The sequence below is a fragment of the Bombus flavifrons genome, chromosome 8 (genome assembly GCF_040668555.2).
Source record: "Bombus flavifrons isolate JBK064 chromosome 8, iyBomFlav1_principal, whole genome shotgun sequence".
Classification (NCBI taxonomy): domain Eukaryota; kingdom Metazoa; phylum Arthropoda; class Insecta; order Hymenoptera; family Apidae; genus Bombus; species Bombus flavifrons.
In genome coordinates, this window is record NC_138449.1 from 11,658,400 (window position 1) to 11,681,565 (window position 23,166).

General features: G+C 50.2%; 1 protein-coding gene across 1 annotated transcript in view; it reads right to left on the reverse strand.

Moving 5' to 3' along the window:
- Positions 1–1,789: 1,789 nt before the first annotated feature.
- LOC138182359 (tyrosine-protein kinase-like otk) overlaps positions 1,790–23,166 on the reverse strand; it is a 36,203-nt gene continuing 14,826 nt past the window's right edge. Inside the window, exons 3-9 of the mRNA XM_069118106.1 lie at positions 8,179–8,302; positions 7,334–7,767; positions 6,957–7,253; positions 6,304–6,870; positions 5,960–6,235; positions 5,677–5,862; positions 1,790–5,583 (exon numbers count right to left, since the gene is read on the reverse strand). Coding sequence (XP_068974207.1) covers positions 4,529–5,583; positions 5,677–5,862; positions 5,960–6,235; positions 6,304–6,870; positions 6,957–7,253; positions 7,334–7,767; positions 8,179–8,302 — 2,939 coding nt within the window. The 3' untranslated portion in view covers positions 1,790–4,528. The remainder of the gene's footprint in view (positions 5,584–5,676; positions 5,863–5,959; positions 6,236–6,303; positions 6,871–6,956; positions 7,254–7,333; positions 7,768–8,178; positions 8,303–23,166) is intronic.

Genomic DNA, 23,166 nt, shown 5'->3' on the forward strand with positions numbered 1-23,166 from the left:
ACAGAAAACGTAGAGCGGCGAGCTTTCGAACGGAAGAGAGCGCGCCGAAGGGAAGAGAAACGCGAAGAACGGGAATAAGGAGGAGGATTGGCGAAGGCGAGCCAAAGAGGAAGATGGAGCAGCGGGATTGCGAAGAAACGAAAGAGTACGAGGAATATTGCGAAAGAGCAAGTGAGAGAATGAGAGAATGCTAGAATAAGAGGATGGCGAGCTAGGGGGAGAAAATGAAGAGGAGCGATTGTAGATTCGGAAAGTCACTTAGCCAGCAGACTGCTGTTCATAGTGCCCTGTTATAGTGGGTTCCCTAGGCAGAGCGGCAGAGACGCGATTAAAAAGCGAAAACAAGAGAGGCGGACAAGAGGAGAGAGGCAGGAGAGAATCAAGTTGTCGGTGAAGAGCGCGTGGAAGAGGGCGAGGAACGAAATGTCGGGAATCGGATGAATTGCGCGTGGCCCCGACCAGCGAATACGCGGACGCCAGATTCTATTTTTTTTTTTTTTTTTTTTTTACTATTATTTTTCTTAACAATCGCGTGGGAATTTCGATGGAAGAGAAACGCGATCGTGACAACGACTATGTAGATTAATCGTGACAAACGCTCCGATGTCGCGACCGATATCCCTTGCTCGTGCCGTGGATCGATCCGACCTTTTTGCCCATCGAATCTCTGACGTCAGATATTTTCTCCCTTTGCAGTGGCGTTTCGAAAAGGTTGTTGGCGGAATCGCCGTGCTGCTCGATGCTCGAAAACAATGCGCAACCTCGTTTACGAGCGATATCGTGCCAAGAGGTGCGATATTATCGATTACCATTACCGCAACCGACTTTGGCATACTGTACGACCGTTATCACCGCTCTCGCGTTCAAAGAGACGAAGCTCGTGGTTGGATCGTTGTATTCGATGATCGATCGGTGGCACGGGATCCGCGCGTCCGTATACTATTCGCGAATCGATCACGAACGAGGAAGGTATTGGAATCGTCGACGAAACATTCTACGAGTCTCTCGAGGCTAATGATGTTTTGAAGAAAGGAATCGTAGCTTGGTAATAACGAGGTACTCCGCTCTCTGCCCACGGGACCCTGATCTATTTTTCAGAATACGCTATTGTGATTATTACTATATGATAACATTTAAAAAAAAAAACACTAAAATCACAAAAAACACCTTGTACTATTGTTTATTATACGATTCTGACGATGATTATTTATAATGTTAATAATCTATATTAACGATAATTACCGCATTATACCATTATTATATTTAGTACTATTTAGAGAGTGAGGCTGCTGCTATATTAATGAATTAAGTACTAAGTAACGGATTAAGTAATTCATTAGACTTTATATATAAATATATAAATATTACTAAACATACTCTTCGCGTCAAACTGCGTTTATCGGTTTTCTCTTCGTATACACGTTGATTTCCTATACATATATGAAATATATATATAAATATATAAATATAAATATACATAAAGTATCGAATAATCACAGTACGACTGCCTCTGACTCGATTTTCTTTTCCGGGCGCTTATTCAGTCGGCGTTACGAACGTTCTTTCGTTTCACCCATTTACATTCGACGACTACGTTATTTTATATATCGTACTAGACATAGACTGTACCACGAAATATTAAGTAAAAATAAATTTGATTAGGTAATACACCGGCGTTCCTTTTCTTCCTCATCAACCCGAGTTTCAGTCCAGATACACCGAGTTCTTTGGATTTCATGGGATGCGAGGATATCGAATAAGAAAAATCGAGATATTCCATTTTTTCTTTTTTTCTTTTTTTTTTTTTTTGTCCACCTTTATTTAATCGTAGCATATACTATGTCAAAGAGTCATAAGTACGATGTAGATAAAAAAGTACAAATATTTACAAAATACTGTAAAAAAGAAATGGATTACAAAATGCCTAGGGATATGAAACGTCGTGTAAAAATGGATCTTGAGTTCGCTGCTCGCTTACGCTTTTCTCACCGTGTATGACTAGATATTAGAAGTAATAGGTCGCTTCGTTAAAAATCACTGGCGCAGCGCTTGTTTCGCGTCGGTGTGTCGGCCGCGTCAACCCCTCGTCTTGCCACGAAATCGTTCGAAACGACGACGCACGAAACGTACAAAAGTCCCGGCGAAAACGAACCATTTATCGGTATAAATTGGCAGAGGAAAAAATGTTGCAGTCAGTGACGGTGACAATCCCTGCGGATCGTTGAACGGCAGGGAAAACATTCAGGGCGAATCTTCTCGATCCGACGAGAGACAAGTCGACGGGTCGACGATCGCAGCCCCGGGAAATACGATCAGCGAATGATATGAGCATAGTTAGATCCGTGATATAACTCGACTAATTAGTCTTGCAACGATTACGAACCGCCAGTCAAGTTGCTGCAAGGTATGTTCCTAACGTACTTTATATTACAAGAATATTTCTTGGCGTATACTGCGAACATTTAGGAAGCATTTGAAAATTCAGGCCGGACCTTTGCGAGCGCGTCCGCGAACACCGTCATACCGTATCGATCGACGATCGCTTGCAAACTTCTGACGATCGAAATCAGAAGAACAAAGTTTCAGTCTGTGGAATATTGCGCGAGATCCAGCGGGAACTGTGCACGCGTTGAAAATGTGAAGCGATCGAAGCGAACGATCTACGCGACAACGCTCGGAACGCCCTTGCAAAATCGTGATTTGCATAGGCACGTGGAGCAAGGTTGCCCTTCTCGCACGATACCTTCGTTGCGACGAGGGTGCATTAAATTAGGGAATGGTCGTATTCGCTATGATTATGAGAACGTTTAACGTTACAGAGATTACTCATTGGCAGTGTTTATCTTACTGTCTCGTACATCTAGATGCGTATATGATACATTATATATTTTATATTGCGTATACGTATGCAGAGCTGAGGAATATTTTGAATACTGATCGACCCTCTCTCGTGTTTCAGCCAGCATCGTGATTATCTCGAAGAAGCTCGATAACTAGCAACAACCGAAGGTATTGTTACGACTTTAGGAGATCGCACCTCCGGTTCGGTGTTCGCACTTCCACGTTGACAGCTCTGTACGTATATATGTTTGCGATTATTTGCGTGAGCTACGATGATAATCATCGTGGTAGAATATCCGATGCGGGAATAGCACGTACCTAACACGATCGTATCGAGTATTCATGCTGAATTGTAACCGTGACCTATAATCCCTCTATTATCCTGTACGGCTAAAAACTTGTTCGCGGTTCGTGGTTCTTTGTACCCTTCGAGTAGTTCGATCCTCGAACTCGGAATGAAAGCCGAAGATACGGAAACGCAGGCGCAACTCCCGGAAACTGAACGCCATGGGACGAAGCCGAAAAGAAGATTTCACTGCGAAACGAAACCAAAGGAACCGAAATGAAAGGAAATGGTTTCGTTGTATGAATTTCTTCGTTATATCGACAATCGACGTATTCAGCCAAGAAAACGATGCTCCTTTCTTAATCTATTCTGCCTGCCGCCAAAGTACAAAAATGGAAAAAAATGGAAAGACGATTCGCGTTATAAAATTTCTACGTGACCGTAAAATCTTCCTTTGTGATATTTTTCTTGACAAACGGAAGGATTTTTTTCTCTTTGGAAAGAGACGAGAAACAATGAGAACGGTAGCGTCGCATCTCTCGAAAGTGCGTGTAATCATGAAAAATGAAAACTCGAATCTCGCGATTGTACTTAACGAACGAACTTACGCTTACACCCACGGTATATACAAGGCCGTTTGCTTTATCTTCTTCGAGTCGACAGTAATCGCTCCTGGCTATTTTCTCCTTTCGTCTCTTACAATCTCGCGCGTACACGAAACGGCCCATACTCGATCGCCATCATTCGCGCGATCGTCGATATACGAACGATACACGGAACTGACTTTCTTGATCGCTCGATCCATCCTGTGTACGCACGCACACATACATATGTATATGTATATATCAAATTTGTATTACATATAATTATATATGTACGCGTCAGACGCAAGTGTACGCTATAAATAATCCTTAAGCCTTAGACCTTAACGGGATACAACGTGTAGACTTGAATTAGGCGGGATATAAAAATCGTCGTTCGTTCAATGTTGATATGGTCGTGATACTTTCTTAACATTCACACTGTAGCTTGCGATTTCTGCCGTAACGACAAAGCGTATCTTACGAATATTCGATGTGCGGTGATCGATATACCTATCGTTACACTGATATTGAATACTAAATATTGCGTTAGTCGTATATATTGTAGCGTGTACTGGATCGTAGGTATCCTTACTTAATCCGACATTAGCAATCATTGGAGCGGATCCTTCTGTCAGAAATAAATTATATTCTTATCGACCTAATGGACGCGACAGAATACCGTAACACGAGTAATCGTCGCGGGATCGGGCGAGAATCGGGGGTCATCCGAACGCGACGAGTTCAACGGCGAGTTCGCGCGGCCATTACCCATATCGCGGTATCTCCGATTTAGAGCCTCGTGGCATTGTCGATCAATCTAGAGACAACTGTCGACGACAATTTCACCTATTTTCGAGACGACCTCGTCGAAGGTCGGTCTCTCGCGCGGGTCGTTGGCCCAACATTGAGCTTGAAGCTCCTGCAAGGCAGGCGGCGCGGCTTTGTGAGGCTTCCACGCGAGAGTTTGAGCTTTCAGCGCGGCCAACACGGACTCGTCGTTCATCTTGATGAACGGCAGCTCACCCTGGTGGAACATCTCCCAGACGAGACACGAGAACGAGTAAACGTCGCTCTTGGTCGAGTATTCGTCCTCGTAGACCGCCTCGTAGGGCAACCATCTCAGAGGAATCACTTGGTTTCGATGTTTCGTGTACTCCTGTTGATACGGTTCTTTGGTCATGCACGGCAACGAGATTTTGATCGTGAGGTTGCTAGCGATCAGACAGTTTCGGGCAGCGATATCTTTGTGAACCAGACGGCTGTCCGCGAGATGCTTCAAGCCTTTCGCCGCTTGATTCGACAGGGAGAGAATCTGCGCGACCGATAGCTGCGGTGCTCGCGGAGGCTTCGACTCGTGGGTCGGACTCGAGTTATTGTCCTTTCGCGAGGCGATCAGGAATTGCTTCAGGTCTCCCCAGTCGGTATACTCGAGAATCATGTAGTCCGGTTCCTCCTCGCGGCACAGACCGATCAGTTTCACGACGTTTTCGTGGTTCAGCTTGTGGAGAAGATCCAGGTGACGCTTAAACTCCTGGAGAGCCGTCTCGTCCTTCGTATTGATCAGACTCTTCACCATGACCAGCGTCTCTTTATCACCGTCGACTTGATACTTGGTCGAGTAGACCTCGCCGAACTCACCGCGACCCAGTGGTTTCAGTTCCTTCAAATTGCTACGCGACGCGGCGATCTTGTCGTAATTCGACTTGGATTTCTTCGACTGGTTGCTGCTCTGACTCTGAGCGGTATCCGCGCCGTCGCTTTTGTTGTGGGAATCGCGGTTCTCCTTTTTCCTACCGGTCGAGTTCATCTTGCTGTTGCTGGTCTCTTTTAGCTCGGTCTGTTCCTCTTGCACCTCTCCGTTCTCCAGTTTTTCTGCGCGATTGAAATCGGATTATTCACGTGCGGACACTTACAACGGCGCGAAGTCTGAAACGCTTTCGTCGAGCGATCGAAGGGGATAGATACCTTCTGCCTGTTCTTGGAGATACTGCTGCTTCCTACGACGTCGACGGTAACGACAGTAGAGCATGAGACCCACGACCAACACCATATACGCCGCGGCCGCGCTTAGAGTGATCGTAACCGTCTTCGTCATCATCGATCCGTCGTCTCCCACTTCCAAATCCACGTCGAATCTGTACGTGTCGCCGGCTGCAAGCAAACCGTACACCGTCTTCGTATCACCGCGGAAATTCTCGTTGAAAACGCCAAAGAAAAAAAGAAGCCAGACCACGAAGAAGGTACTTACCTTTCACGTTCAACTGAACCTCTTCCCGCTTCAAACCTCCGCTGTTGCCCGCCGTGCACCCGTACTTCCCTTCGTCGCTCATGTACACTTCCTTTATGTACAAACTTCCGTTTCCGAGTACCTCGAAGCGGGAATTGTTCAGATTGTTCATTCGAGAGTCCCTGTCCCACTGGATGGTCGGCTTGGGATCGCCTTCGGCCGCACAGTGCAGCATCACCGGATACCCCTCGATCGCCTCCGTCGGATTCTGCGGCTGGATGGTGAACTTCGGCGCGACTGTAACAAGCAACAAGCGCGTGATAGAAACGCTCGCGACGAACCGGATCGCGAGGGATCGCACTTACTGACTACGTCGATGCTGATCGTGTGATTGATCGATCCCTGCATGTTGCTGGCTATGCACGTGTAGCGACCCTTGTCCTCCTCGAGAACTCCATTGAAGTGAAGAGTTCCATTGATATCTTGCACGTGCTTTGGAAATTCCTCGTCTGCCCCCTCTTTGATCCACTTCACCGTCGGATTAGTGGCACCCTGAGACTTGCACGGCACTTTGGCCGTCGAGCCAAGCTCCAGCCGCTTGTCCACCGGTTGCGGGGAGAACTTGAGCTTCTCCTCGACCGTCAAACTGGCTCGCTCCGAAAATATCGACGGGAAGCCTTTCGTGAATATCTCGCACATGTAGCTGCCCTTGTCGGACAGGTCGGCGCTCTTCAAGTGCAGGGTCACGTTGCCGTGGTGATCCGTAACTCGATGTCTCGTCGGGCCGCCGCTCTCTTTCACAGGCTCGCCGTCTTTCAGCCAACGTACGTGGGTCACCGGCGGTTCCATGCCGAAGTACGAGCACGTCAGCGTCACGGAATCTCCCTCCATTACGCTCAGACTCTCCGGCGAGCTTATCAGCGTCGGTGGAGCTGAAAAGACGCGCGAAGAAGACGCAGCGTGAAAAAACCAGAACGAAATGCGACTAAACGTTGTAACGCGATAACCGTGCACTTACTGGAAATCACCACTTGGGCGAATATATCCGTCTCCCCGGCCATATTCTCAGCCACGCAGCTATAATTGCCATCGTCCTCGCCTATTCGAGCCTTCGCAACGATAAGCGTGTTGTCCTGAACGCGCACAGGCCCGGAATCGCTTATGATGTGTCCCTTGGGATCTTTCCAGTAGACCTTCGGAGATGGCAGACCGGATGGTTCCAAGCAGCTGACTTGCAGCTCCTGATCCTCGCCCACCACGGCCACTTGGTTCGGCAGTAGAGGCTCGAACGAAGCCGCCGAAAGGTTCATCAAATCTACGACACGCGATCGGTTCGCTAGTCGGAAAGGCGTTCGAACTTACGCGATTTGCATCGATCAGAAAAGCAACGCTTACAGGCTATCTGAAGGTCGACCGTGTAGGTGATGCTGCTATCCCCTCGATCGCCGTGGCACGAATAAAATCCTTGGTCCCTGTGCTCGGCGGACCGTATCACCAGAGTACCGTTCTCCAACACTGTCCTCTCGTCGTCGGTTTCCAGTGGACCGATGTCCTTGAAGAACCACTGAACGGAATCGGCGTCCTCGAAGGCGCAGTGAAGCATCGCCGGTTCGCCGCGCTTCGCGATCAGGTCCCTGGGAACGACCTTTATCGTGGCGGTATCGTTACCCGAGACGATCAGGGGGAAGCTTTCCATTTTCGGAGACGCTCCAGCCTCGTTCTTCGCCAGGCAGCTGTACATTCCGCTGTCCTCGGGTACGGCACGGTGAACGTGCAGCTTCTTCTTCTTGATCTCGATCCGATCGCTCCTTACCACCGGTTCGCGGTTTCTGAAAAGCGCGTTCGTTCGCTGCTTTCAAAAGCACGGCGAGAGGAGTCTGCAGCGATGGATTTTCCATCGATAGAGGTGGTAGTGCGCGCGCGCGCGCGCGTCTACACTCTTGGAGCACGAGGCTCGACGCGACGCCGGCAAGAGGAGGGTTATAAACTCGCGAGGGCGAGGCGAAAGGTGAAAAGCACGGGCTAGCGAGGAGCGGAGAGGGTGAAGGAAAATGTCGCTTGATAATTCAAGGGTAGTTCCGTAAACGACGGGTGTCAGTTACGCGACGCGAGATTGAAGTTAGTTGAGGGAAGCTGGGGGTTGCGATTCGCCCTCGGAGCCGCGGCTTTCCCGGAATTATCCAGCTCGGGGTTATTTCATGGCGCGCAAGGGGTAAATAGCAACGAGTTATGTAACGAACCTGTACCACTCGTACTTCATATCTCCGGAACCGTCCACGTGACATCGAAGTTCGATCTCGCCTCCCACGCGGATCGCCGAGGGTAACTTCGGCTGCTGTAGTTGCACGCTCGCCTCGCTGATCCCTGAAACAGAAATTGCCGCGGATCGATCAGTCCACACGGTCTTGCGAATAATTTAACGAGCTGCGCCGTCACGTTTTCCTTCGGGTACGCATACAAATTTCATTCGATATCGGTAAATACTTTCAAGGGGGAATTCCGCTCGCTGCCTCGCGACGTTGCCCTCTTGGGGACGCGAGGGACGGCACGCGAGACCAACTCGCGGCGAAAGAGCGGTGGACCGTAAGCGCGGCGCAGCCAGTCGGTGGATCGAGAAGAATCATTTTCAAGAGCAAGGCCGTTTGCGGAGGACAAAAAGCGACGAAAGGCGGAAAAAGCCAGGGAAGGAAAGGAAGTCCGACGCGGTCCTCCGCCCTTTCCTTGAAAAAACCTCGTAGCGAGAAAGGCGGCTCCGCCGCGGTGGTTCATGAATCCTTAAAACGCGAGTGAAGTTATTTGCCGACGTCTTTCAACGAAGTCTGGGTAAATTAAGAAAAAAGAAGAGAACGGCCCGAAGCGTTTGTTCCGCGCAAACCAGAGGACATCGCCGAAAGTCGATGGTAGAGGGAACTCTTTTCTTCTTCGTCGGCCTCTTTCTTCCTTTTTTTTCTTCGAGAACCGCGAGTCCTTCTGACCGTCTGGACGGGTCCTGTCGCGGATGCAGCACGAATCGAACGCTAGAACGAGCAAAAAGGGAGGCCAGGATCCGCGCGACGCAGGGGAGAAAGAAGGAAAACGAAACAGAAAGGAGAGTAGGGGAACGGATCGCATCGACGGGGACGTTTTATTTGATTCGATTAAATCCGTGGGTTTGGTGTGGTGACTTCGTCGTAGGTAGGTTACACACTCGCTCGCAGACGGTCGCTCTCCAATCCCCTTGCAGCAAAAAGGGACTAAGAACAAAATCGACCTGACATTCCCAGAGAGCAACTTCCACCCCTTTCTTTTTCTTCCTCCTACGTCGTTCGTCGTCTTCTCCTTCGGCTTTCGGTTCACGGTCGGCAATTGCTTTCCCTTCCATTGTCCTACGCTGCTCTTTCCCCGTTCTGGAATTCCGCCCAGCTCTGTAATCGCGCTTTCCACCGTGCGTTCTTCGTCGATGGATTCCACGCCAGACATGCCGGCAATCGAACCGGCTCGTTTTCGTATTCCCGGCCACGTTCTTATTCCGCCGACTCGTTCCGTCCGACATAAGTTTCCTCGGTTATTTCGCGCCATGTATGCGACGCACGCGTCATCCGTCATCGTACGACCGGCTTCGAAACATTTCCGATGAACGGCTGGAGAAACCGGCGAGCAGCTAACGCAGAGGGGAACAGATTCTCGAGGTAGAAACCGCAGACAGGCAACCTGTTAACGAAGGGGGCCAACGACGAGTTGATCCCGGTGAGCACCGACGAAGAAATTCGAGACCGATATCTCGGGTAACTTACGGACAGTTTACCGGAGGCCGTCGGGACGATAAGGCTTCCTCCGTTAATTTAACTCGTTAGCCTTCATCCGCGATCGATCGCTGTCCGACTTGCGGCCGGAAACTCTAATTTCTAGCTTCCGGGTTCGATAGTGGAGCGCGACCACCTAATCGTCTTATTCTTTTCGAACAACCGAGCGGCGATCGATGGAACCGATGCGACGACCGCGCGATGGTCACGCGACGCCGACGAGCGTGCGTTCCACCGATTCGAAAGCAATCGGTTAATTGCTTCGAGCCTCCGTTACGCCTCTCCGTCGGCTCGATTCCATTACGATCGACTGTAGAGTGTAGAGCACGGATACGCCGCCCGCCATCGATCGACTTTGCATTACAAGATTATTCTCCGATCGGGGAATCTCGAACGACGAGAAAGAGCTCAAGGAGGAGCGCGCGAGTCATTAACGAATCGCTTCGGTTCCTTAATTTTCCCGCGTTCGGTTGCATTCGCAACCGCGCGAACACCCTTCCGGGGATCGAATCGTGACTCGACGCATCGATTCGAGATGGAAGAACGACGCGATAGGAGCATAGACAGATAGGAGACGATTCGCTCTGCGAGTCGCCGAAAAAAAGTGACGGGATATAGGAATTTACTTCGCATGGGTGCCTGGTTAGCCGTGAAATGGAGACGACTACTCAGCGCGCGCTGCACGCATCCCCGAGGTGGCATTATTAACAGCCGACTGGGCCCGCTCAGCCTGTCCAATCCTTTTACTTCTACCCACGACGATGCCTCTACTCGCCTTTTTTTATCGCGTCGAACCGAGCCGAATCGAGACGAGACGCGTCGAGAGGCCAGCTTTTTCTACAGTTTCTCGGGGAAACGGCGACGGGGTACGCGTTCGAGACGTCCCCCTACCGAATTGATTACTTTGCGAATTAATACTTTCCGCCAATGCGCTCCGACTCTCCCATTTTCCCGTGCTTTCGGGGAACGCGATGTACAGATTTTATTTTATCTTTGCTTCAGGACGCGCGAAAGTTAACAACACGCGTCGCGTTTCGAATTACCGACGCTTAAGGAAGGGTTCGACGACGAGGCAAAGAACAAGAGCAATAGAAACGAAGAAACACAGAGAGAACGAGAGAGGGAGACCAGATAGCGGACTAAGAGAAACCCGTTTCCCATCGGCGATAGTCCACGTTGGTCGACTCGTTTCCTCACCCTTTCTCCTGGTGTACAGGGCCCTGGGTGCGCGAGCGGATTAAAGGGCCGCGTTAAAATGCCCGCGTGCTCTTCTCCGGCATTGAGTCCATTAAGGAGCATTAATCTCGAGGAGTTATCCTCGAGGAGGAAGATATTCGAAGGCTGCCGCCCGTCGTCGGTGCACAATGCGGCAATAAAGAGTGACAAAGCTCGGAAGGAAGAAGGAACGATCACGAAGGGATGACCGTGACGACAGAGGAAACACGGGAGTGAGGAAAGCCGACGGAACATGGTCGGTGAAAGAGGAGAACGCACACAGAGGGGGACAGGGGCATAAGGAGAGCTCGTTTGTAATCGCGAAACTCACTTTACGTCTGAGGTCTCCATGAGATTTTTCTCGACCACTCGACTTGTTCCTCTCTCGTCTCTTCGTCTTTACCGCGATGTTTCTCTCTCGGTAATACGGGCTTTCTCCCGTATCCTCTTCGAGCTGCGCTCCTCCCGGCTCACTCCGCTACTCGGAAAGCCGTGTTTAAATGCACAAACGAAGCGAGAGATCAAAGGCACCGCCGGGCGAGCGCGCGCGCGCGCGCTCGCTAAGTGAGAGCAAGAGAAGAAAAGACGAAGAAAAGGAGAGCTGGAGTGAGCGAACCAGCTGGAAAGGCGAAGGGCAGCGGTCGAGAGAAGAGAGAAAAAGAGAGAGAGGATGACGTTGGAGCCAGAAGGTAGGGAGCAACGTTTATTATTATCATCGTGTACACCGGCAGCGACCAACAGCCCCACCTTCGTCGGCGTTCCCTGTCGCTTCCTCAGCATCCACAGCAGTCGACATGAACTTTCGTGTAAACATCGAGGAAGACGCGCGTGCGTGGCGAGACGATTCCTGCAGCCACAGCCACAGCCTATTCGCGGAGAAGCCGACCTTCTGCACCGAGGGGCAACCTTGGCTCGAAGGCTGACCCTGACATCTTCGACCCTTTTCTCCGACCGCACGCCACTTCCTTTCTCGCAGAATTCCTCTTTGCTCAGCGGCTCGCGGTTCGCGACAGAGGGACTTGCGTGCATTTCGACGAACCACGCGATAGACTTCCACGAATTCGCCTCACTTTGCTGGTTTCCACTTCCAGGAACGTCTTCGCCGTGCACGCGCACTCGCGATGAAAATAATTAAAAATTTCGATGCAATGAAACGCCGAGCGGGGTTCTAACGAGCCGTCTGCCACGCTCGGATGTAACGTGATATTTCTTTTTCCGAAGGGGAGATCGGCCACGGATCGAGAGCACGTCGACAGATGCGTGTAATCTTCCGGGGGATGTCGACACGGACCACCCAGATGGAGTACAGTAGTTTCAGTCAATCTGTGGCCAGACATCGCTAAATTACTGGAAACGCGTTGCGCACGCTGTACATCGAAAGCTTCCTCGGTAGGCGACTCCACGTGCTCGGCTGGCCGAAACGTTGAAACGCGTGTATTGCGATTTATCGATCGATCCGAGTCGTCAAAGGAATCGCGATTGACGTAACTTTAGAACGAGATGAGTGGTCGTTTCTGTACGTAATACTCGCGTGTACAATTCTATCGCTACGAGGATTCTGTTACTACGCGTACTTACGTGCCACGTTAAACAGCGGTCGATTGGAGTACAAAGATAGAGTGCAACTCTAGAAATAGCTATGGAATACGATACTGTGCATGTGGAAAGCCGGCATGTATGTACACAGCCGATAGTCTATAGACGAAGTTTATCGCGGAAATTATCAGAGGCTCGCTTCGTGTCACGGATCACGGTGGTCGATTAGCGATCCGATCAGCAGAGGCAATTTTCGCGCTTTGACTGCGACTTATTCCGAACGAGAAAGCCCGCCGGTATTCCTCCTTAATGGAGCGTTCGACGAGAATCGGACGAAAGCCGTTTGCACGCTCGATTTCCGTCTTGTAAAGCGCGAGCAGCCAGCGCGGAAAGAGAGGCAGCGTCAAAGCAACGAGGAAAGTCGGGGGGAAAGTCGAGAGAGCAACGGACAAAAGTGATTGCTTGCCGACAGACGCGACACTCTGATGTACGAGTCGAAAGGTATCGCGCAACGTCAAGAGCCGTGTCTTCTTCGTCCTCGTGCGCTACCTACTTACTTACGAACGCCATATAAAATTCTCTGCAAGTATAAAGCTGGCTCGAAGATTTCTGGCGCGTGCGACCGATCATCTCCTTCAAAAAGGTTCAAAAGGGAGAGGCAGAGGGGCGGCGTTTCGCGAGTACACTGTTTTCAGTTGGAAAAGCGAACGTATCGACGCCGCTGGGACAATGCTTTGCGAGTTGGAGGGTCGAACGGGAGCGAGGCCCGAGGCGGTTGAAAAACAGCTGCGGAAACAAACGGCAGAAGTGGCTTTTCTTCCACGAGAAAGAGGGAAAAATTCGTAAAGCGACCGCGTCGCAACCGATATCGAACCGGCCGCGAGCGTAGACGATCGAAATACACAATGGTCTCTGGTCGGAGTCGAGCTAAAGGCTACCAACAGGCGCGGCTCTTCTTTAAAACCGCGCCGTTATTAAACTTTTAATACGCGTGATTATAAATTGCCTTGCGTAAATATCCCATCGATAGCGAACGGATTCAGATTATTCTTCTCCTTTCGCGGTCCTCTTCTTTCAATACCGAACAAGCAGCGGGAATGAAAAAAGTACAAAAGAGAATCGAAATACGTTGGAATCATAAATACACGAGGGCTATTTACGACTCTGGAATACCATCGAAAAGACATAAATTTCCGTGAATTTGTGCAGAGCGATTTAGCGATACAAATTCTCGCAGACATTCGTGACTCCGCCGGCTTTTTATCTCGCGGCAACGGAGAAGAAGAATCGTCGAGCTGCGGGTCAGCGTCGAAAAGTGGCATTCAAAGGGAATTTCTTCTCGTTGTTTCGTTTACGTACGTGGCGGTCCGCGAAAATGAGCCCTTTAACGAGAGAACCGCACACAGTGCGTTGCGCGCGGATTTTAACGAGACTCTGTAAACGGATAAAGAAGAGGGAAACGCGGCGGTACTCGAGAGTGACGATACGAGAGAAAAGGAAGAAATAAAAGTTGAATTTCCGATTGAGGTTATCGAATGGCCTGTCGGCGTGTCAGGTTATCGCTATGATCGGCTGCATCGCAGACCGTGTGGCGCCGACCTTGCCAGCGATCGGTCGGAATCTATGAAAGGGGACGGGCCCACTATCCTTTTGTCGTTGGAACCTCGATTCACAAGCCTTCTCGGCGTTCTTTCTTTAGCGCTGTGGTGCCGTGTGGTGCGCAGCGTCAGCGTTACGGAGCGAACTGGTCGAAAAATCTTGAAAGTCGGCCGTTCGTGCTCGTGACGAGCGGTCGAATTAAAATTTTCCAGGGGTCTGAGCAAACGAAGGGGGGACCGCGGAAAAAGGGCGACGAAACAACGGAACGCGACAAAGGGAATGCACAGGGCTGAAAACTCGGGACCGCGCGCCAAGGATAAAAACGAAATAATTTTCCTCGTTGAATTGAAACGATTCCCGCGAAAGGGGCATCGCCCGGGGAGCTAAAAGCGTCCCGTTTCAAATCTAATATCCCTTGAAAAGACAAAGCACTCCCCTTGGAGATCGTTTACGTACATTGTAAACCGAAAAGGACATGAAAGAATGCCGCCAAAGGGGTGACGGACGGCTGCCGGCACAGAGAATCCGAGAAAGAGAGCGAGAGACTGGGTGCGAGACGAGGTGGAGGTGTGGACGAACGGGTGAAGGCAGAGGGGGTGAGGCGTTGAGGGAGAAGAAAAGCACGCCCGGGTCCCGTTTTCCGCGCGACGCGCCTCTCCCCGACCGATTCCGCCTTTCCACGAGGCCGCTGTTTATCCTAGACGTGCAAACAAGCCGTGGTTTTCTCTGGAAACCTTCGGTCGAAAGAAAGAGGGAGTGACGCGAAGCACACTCGAGCCTCGGACCGGTCGTGTCGTGGCCACGCGGACCTGGACGCGTACGCGGACGCGGACCAACACCCGACGTAAAACGATGGGAAGAGTGGCCGCCCGGCTCTCTCGTTGAATTATTAGTGGATTACGTCGTGTCGAGAAACCAGCCGGGCCGCGTTCTTCTCACTCGAGGGACGTTAGCCTCGCGAACACCGAGAAAAAACGAGCGGAGAGGGAAGGGCCGGCATCGAAGGGAAAGAGTGGCGAATGCCGGCACAGACAGAGAGACGAAAGAGATGAAAGGGTAGGCGAGCTAATTCGCCGACAGGAGTGTCGGTCAGAGACACCGCCGGTCTACACGTACTCGTTTCCAGACACGTTGCTCGGAGCCTCGATGGACCAACCTCGCGAGACTAGCGACGGCTCTGACTCGCCCACGAGTCTTTGCGCTTGTCCCAAACCGTTCGCAACTTCGCGCCGCTTCAACCGTCGTCGTGTACCCAGAGTTTCGTGGTTGTTCCTGCGGTTGTCGAATTTCGGATAGCCGCGAGGTCTCCGGAGAGTCGAGTTTCTCGAAAGGGACGCAGAAACGGAAGCACTTCCACGTTGATCCGAAATACATCCGATCTCCGGTTTCTCCGATTCTTCGTATAAATTCTCTCCTCTGACGAAGTTTGCTCCGATACACGCGTTTAAAGACCGCATACCCTTTAAGGTATCGGAATTTATGAATGGCAACGGTGACCCAAAGAGACGAGAGAAAAAAAAGTTGAACGACTGAGAAGGCTCACAAAAAAAGCGTGTTATCTTCGAGTAACACGAGCAAGACGAGGATACAAAAAACAGAGCGGATCGGTTCGAGCTGTTTCGGCCAGATCAGATAGAAAGACTGGAGAGAAAAAGTGTACACGGCCGCGGGGGCTAACGCAACCCGAGAGTCATTGTCGTAGATACCGAACGATCCGTAAGTAGCGAGGCAGCGTGAAAGCCGATACGTTTCACTAACACAATTACAATTGTCCGGTGAGCTCCGAAAGAGACGCGCGTGCGAAAGTACGCCATAGATCGACCTACAAGACGAACGGCTGGCTACTCGAAACCGACGCGTTTCTTCAAAGGGCACACACCGAGTTCCGAGCCAATCGCCGAGAGATCGTCGCGAACGATTGCTTTCTAAATAAACAAATCCGCTGCCACGACTCGACCCAATCTCTTTTTCTTTTTAAACCGTATCGCTGGCGGCGTTCCTCTTTCGAGGAACCCGACACCGTACCGGCATGGCCGAGCCAGATAAGCCCCGGAAACGCGTTGTTTACGCGCTATCGAACTTATATACGAGAGCGGGCAAACTATGCGCACAGAGCAAACGCGAGAACCACGAACGATCGCAGTGGCCGTATCGTCCCGCCGATTTGTGCGTCGTTCCGCGTCAGGGTATAACCGTAAAATGTGAAATATAGGAATGGAGGTGCAGCAGCACACGAATGCGCACAGACGACCGGAACAGGCGAAGGTGACAGTCCACGGTGGAAAGACCTAACATTTTTCCAGCGAACGACTGGAAAGGAAGGCGACAGAAAATATTTCATTGGCGCGTGGATCGCAGGCAGATTTTTAGCGAGCGAATAAACATCTGATTTTTCGTTCAACCGCTCGGTCGACGTAGAATCAGCCGTACACGCGTCGTAGCAGCGTATTAGGGGGATAGAAAAGGGAAGAAAGAGAAAGAGAGGGTAGCCGACGTACCCTCGCCGACACGCCGTTCGAAAGACGAAGAAAACGAACGGCGAAGGTGCGACGAGGAGATTAAGAGAAAGAAGGAGAGAACGCGCATCGGCTGGAAAGAAGAGAGGCGGACAGATACCGTAGCAGAAAGGGAGCGAGAGAAAGAGAGGGATGCAGGGTGGCTCTGTTCGGGGGTCGGTCGTTGCCATGGGGATGGTAGTAAAGCAGGGAAAGAGAAGGGAGGGTCGGTCGATGCAAACGCACCATAAAGTTTTATGGCTCTCCAGAACTGTACCTATCCGCCCTCGTCTGCCGCAGCTCTGGGTCGCCGGCTCGCTTCTTCGTTTCGGGAAACTCCGCTGCTACGCGCCTTTCACCGAATCGAATTTTTTCCATCCGCCGAAAAATCAACCGTATCGTCGAGAAACAAAGACAATATCGACGCTGGCTATTCCCGGAGCGCGCGCTCCGTTCCCAGGAAGAATCAATTTTAACGCGTATCCACGTTCGATACGGAAGAATATCGTATGACTTTCTTTGAAAAAAGCTGCACGACTCTTTTTCGAGCAGCTGCCCTGATCGCTCTATCGGGCAAACGGGACAAAAGGAGGAACGGACTATAGAGACGCTTCGAACCGATATTTTTCCGCGTTCGCGGAGAAAACGAAGATCATGGAAATAGCACACGGTCGGTCGTCGATGGGTCTTCTCTATCTTCAGTCTAGTCGTGCGATTGTTCGAGCGAAAAACGCGACAAATCTCGCGCCACCGTGAAAAGAACGTTTAACGTTGATTATCCGCGATTCATCCTGCAACGCGAACCGTTTTAATTGAGCGGAGGGATTCGCGAGAGTCCGAGTCGCGCGCCGTTAACGAGCGAAATCGATTCTCGCTCGATAATTTCGTGTCGGCGGGCCAGCTCGATTCGATACTCGGGACATACAGGGGGTGGTTCCGCTAACGGAAAAAAGCACCGAGAGAGATGGAAAAATCGGAGCTTGCCAGAGATTTTTAGCAGCGAACTTACTAACGAACGAGTCTCTCCACCTCGTTACTTTTCGCGTCGCAATTATTTCGCCGTGCTTCGAATTTCAAAACTGTTTATACATTATACATCGATCGCTCTCCCTCTCCCTCTCTCTCTCTCCTTCCCTCTTTTTTTCTCCATGTACGCGCGGTGATCAAATATTTTTGGGAAAGCTATTTCGGGTTAGAAATGCTTCGAACGACGATCGGACGTTCCTCGTGCTTCTCTGTCCGCTGATAACGACGCCAGCGGAGACATCGAAACGCTGTTGCATCTTTTATGACACGTTGTAAAACGGTGACATGAATCCTCTTTCGGAATGGTAAGACTCGAGATAGGATATCGGTCGTGGTCGATGACGAACACACGGGGATTATCGGGGTAATAAAAATGGACGGCTCTGCAGCAGTCGGTTCGTTTACTTTCCAGAAGAACAGAATCCACTACAAATCGTCTCTAGGAGATATTGTACGCTACGACGATAGATAGTGCCGTGAGAGTCGTACTCGAGCCGCTCTGAACACCTTCGAGGAAATGAAATGTAAATATTGGAACGAGACGCTGCTAGGTATTCGCATCGACGAGCCTTGTAAAATTCTCGTTCGTTCATTCTGCTTGGAAGCGCGCCGTGACAATTTATCCTCGCCGTTTCGCCACTTAAAACGTCATGCACAGTTTTACCAAATTCACTGCGACTCCTATCGTTCGAAATTCGACGTTTCAGACGTGAAAGAAACAGCAATAAGTACGGTGAGACGATTGTCACGGAAATAAAGCGTTTACATGCGTGTCTCCAGAAAAATACACATCGACCTGCGCCTCGCGTCTTCCACGAATTATCCAATTTCAGGAAAACTAGAAGGCTGCGAGGAAGGAAAGAAGTCGAACGGCGAGAGCGAGAAAGAGAGAGAGAGCGGGCGAGAGAGCCGAGGGGGACGCAGAGTGTATTGCGAACGTGCCCCGAGTGCCAATCCTCAAAACCACCCCAGAAAGAATACAAAAACCGTGCGAGAGAGGCGAGGCTAGGTTCCAGGGGGAACGTATCCGGCAGGGAGACAGGGACAGAGCCAGAGAGAGAGGAACACGGTAATTATTTTCGAACCGTCAAACCTGCGTGTGAAGAGGGTGATGCCAGCCGTCATGCGAGAATCAAGGGTTACCTAGCCGAATAATACTTAAGCTTTATTAGCGGCGTAGTCGAGCTCGAAAAACTCCTTCGAATTATACGTCTCCTCTCCCTTTTCTCCGAACGAGTACGCTGAATTCCCGTGAAAATCCCGACGCTTCCCGTAACACCGCGGAAATATCCTCGTTACCAACGCGGCGCCGTTAAGGTCGTTAAAAAGTTAGCAACCGGCCGAGTCGCGCCTTCCGCGCAAGTTTCGCAACGTATCGCGGAAAACTGTGGCTGTCCGATAGCCCTTCGGTATAATTTAATAACGTTCGATCGCGCCAACTTTCTCTCTCTCTCTCTCTCTCTCTTTGACTTGCCTCGCATTCTCGACGTCTTATCGAGCCGGGAGACATCGCCTACATAAAGTCGGAGGAGAACAAGGGGCGAGAGGGCAGCATGAAGTCGTCCGATATCTACGGTTTAAAGCGGGCTTTAATTAAAAATCTATTTGCAAGCAACTCGGTATATTTCTACGGCGCGATTGGTAATTGTAAGGCAAACACAGCGGCGAGCTGAATACCGCTTTCATCGCTTGCAGAGAGAATCTTAGACGCTGCGATGGAACATCGAGTCGTACTGTTTGCCGAGTAAATGTTGCCGGTATATTTGAGCACGTATAAATCAATAAAACAAACTGTAGGCAGGTGTACGCTTCATCGGCCGTTTCAACTCGGCCAGTGCAGCTCGGTGCGCCTCTTTAGCCGTGCGCACTGAAAAGCCAACTAACTTCCATAGAACGGAACGAAAGCGCGTGTCTGGTGGTTTCGTTTGTTTTTTCTTTGTTCGCGGCGCAACGTTCCATAAAAAGTCCATAGTATCCGGCAGCACAAAGGCGCCGTTTGTTTTCCTCTTTTTGAAACTTTTACCGGGTTAATCATATAATTAAATCGAGACGCGCGGTCTCAAAGAAGTAGCAAACGAGACCGAGCTTTTGACAAATTCCCGTCGAAAAAGAAAAAACGAAATAATAGAGACACAAAGAAAGAGGGAGACAGAGAGAGAGAGAGAGAGAGAGAGAGTTTTCTCTAACGATTTGCCGCATGGCGTGAAATAGAAACGTTGGTTACGTACGCGCCGCGAGAAAGAGGCGAAAAAGAGCGGATATTACTTTTCGAGCAGTCTGCCTGGCCTTTTGACCGATTCCGAAGTGGTCGGACAAGCTTTACCAGCTATAGGCTGTTCTCGAATGAAATCTCACCGCGACGCGCATATATTGCAATTACGACAAGAATCTCTCGCAGGGTTTGAAAGAAACAAGCGAAAGAGAGGCGGCGGATGCGGGTGACAGAAAGATGCAGACGGCGGGAGCATCGATTCGTGCCGCTCATCGCTTCGGCTCGTTTCTCCGAACGAAAGTCGCGTTGCCAGATAAAATTGCTGGAAATAGTGTCGCGTATCTGCGACCAGATACACACCGATACACCCACCACGTCGAGAGACATCGGAACGCCAAGATAAATTAGTTTCCCTCTCTTTTTCCTTTGCGGCCACGCTAGCCTCTTTACGCTACCACAACGCGGTGCAAAAAAAAAAAAGAAGGATAAAAAAGGAAAGAAAAAGGAAAGAGCAGAGTAGCGCGAGGAAGTTATTACATTTTTAATTTACCAGGGACGATTGGTTTTCGCGACTCTCGGCGCAAATGAACGACGAAGGAGCGTGGAAAGTGAAGGGACGAAAGTTCTCGTGATTGCGGACGGCAAGATCGATCACAAAGTTAGAGTAAACATCGGAGAGAATTGCGACGTAACGAACGACCAAGATATCCCCCGTTTTCTTCGGAATTCCAACCAAAGAGCAAACTCTCCTTCTCGACTAACATTCCGCAATTGCATTTCGTCTCGCGCTACCCGAGAGGAAACGCATCACAGCCGAGCGATCGTAAAACCGATCTAAAGATCAGGATTTCGCTGCCGATATTGCTTTCTCGCTATTCGAGAGACAGAAAGATGGATGAAATTTGCGGCTGTGCAAATGCGTGGTTGTATCCGCGCCACAGATAACATCGGTTTGCGAAAAGTGAAAACCGAGAAGCGAGAGGAGGCCGAGGCGAAAAGCGAACGTGAAAGAGACAAGAGGATAAAGGGCCGGGCAGGCAGCATCTCGATAACATCGGCGAGCGGAAATTTCGATTTTACATCGGATGCTAGATCCAACATCGATGGCGCCTCTCAAGAGTGATTTCTGATTCGCGCTGGCAGCGTAGCGATCGTGGTTCCACGCGACACCCTTTTTCGAAGCGGATCTCGGTAGGAACGCGATGCCGGATCGTGGAACAAAAGCGGCCATTGTCGCGACTGAAAATCAGAAACGGCGAGATCACTTCCGTCCCCAGTCTGTGCTCGAGTTCGAGGGTCGAGCGCCTGCTAGCTCGTTCGCTTTCTCGCGTGAAATTGAGCCAAACAATGTGCGCGTGGCGGCGTTCGATGCTTGGTGTACCAGGCTCCCGCGTTAGACCCACGTAACAGAATTCGAGTGCATTGTAAATTCGTGCTCACTGCTCTTTCCTTTCTTCGCGTTGTTTAACAACGCCGGCATATCCTTTTTTTCCCCTTTTATCGATTTAGGAAAATAATGAAACGCGCCGTCTGCAAAGCCTTTACGAGTACGCGGTAACTACGAATCGAAAAAAGAATCGGACGCAGAGGGCAAGATCGCAGGATAGGAAAGGGCTGGCGAAAAGAAAAGAAAAAGGTGGAAGAGGGCGCGGAGAACAAGGGCGGATAACAGGTTAGAGAGGTAACGACGAAATAAAAAGAAATATTGCTCAGTCGTGCGATTTCTCTGACGACCACGTCCCCAGAAGTTGCTCTCACGACAGGAAAAACGGCTTGAACACCAGACTGACGTGTCGGTGAGAAACAAGTTTCATTTTATGGGTCGGCGACTTTCGTTAGCCGGAAATGAAAATTTGGAGCATCGTAAAGGCGCCCTCTTCACGGTGCTCTTATTTCGTAACAAATGGATGTTTCTTCTTACCAAAAAAGACTATTGCATGGCGAAACGATGACAGAATAAGTCTAGGAATTGGCAGAAGGATACGTGTAACAAATATATCCCTTTTCGATTTACGAAAAAAGTAGGCGTTTTTCATGCGTCACGCTTAAAAGGAAGATCCTTTTAAACGCGGCAGCGGATAAGGAACGACTGCATTTCCGACCGATCTGAACGTAAATGGATCGTTCGTTCCCTTTCGCGCAGTCGAGTAAGCACCGTTGGGAGAAAGAGGGAGAAAGAGGGAGAAAGGAGAAGCATCTCGTAATGATAGCGGAGTCTGCATGCGCGCCTCCCTAATTCCCAAGGATCGAGATGCATCCATCGATACATATCTGCATCCATTGATGCATTCGGCGCACCGTTGCACCGCCACGAAATTAATAGCCTTCGAAGTGGCGTTTCGATTTCTCGACAACTTCGCCGAACGAAACAAACGTCAAAACGATCGTTCGAGGGCCGTAATTGTTGAACCGCGTCGTGCTTAACGAAATCGCCAGTTCTCGGAAAAGAGTAAAAAAGAGAAAGAAGAGGAAACAATTTTTTTCCACGATAAAAGGGCAGATGGAGAGAAGGGGTAGACCGGCGTCCAAGGGGACTCCAGGCAGCGTCGTTTGGCCGACGTCAGCGTAATATGAAAAATATATTCGTCGTGTCCCATGAAATAACCAATTCCGGAGGCTCCGGTATTTTCCCCGTTTTTATCGTGCGGCTATCCATTTTTCCCTTGAAAAATTCGGTTTGGCGGTATTCGCGATTTCCCGCACCGTTTACATTGAACGCGAGAGCTTCGAGCAAGGAAATAAAACGGTCGCACGTCGATTTTGCAGGTGGTTTTCCCGAGTGGCGGCCGTTAATTCTTCTCTCTCTCTCTCTCTCTCTCTCTCTCGTTCATCGCGCGACATTCTCGTATATTCGTACTCCATTCGCGTGGATGTACAGCGTATGGAATTCGAGCGTCGAACGTTCCTCGACGCGTCACGAAACGAGCGTCGTTCCATTTTTTTTTTCAGACGACTCGCTGCGGCAGATTTACCGGATGAACAGGTGTCTGTTTCTGTTTCGCGACACGAGTCACCATCGTCGATGCTTAAACGTGCTCGAACAACTTATGCGCGCCAGCTTTTTTCCTTCGCGAACCGTACAACTAATTAGGGGAAAGCGCGCAAGGTTAATTAGTAAGGAGCGTAATTAATGGGGAGCCCAGAATCTTCCTTATTCATCGGCCAGATTCTCGCGACAGGGTGGCTCCTTCCTTTTTATCGCGTATCTTTTTTCTTTTCTTTTTTTGTTCCTATTTGCGCTCTTTTCTTTCGTCGACCTCCTCGCTGCTAGCACTGCTTCTCATCCTTTTCTTTCCTCGCTTCCCTTTTCCTTCGCATCTACTCCCCCGTTGCTAGATATCTCCCACTCTTTTGGCACTGCAC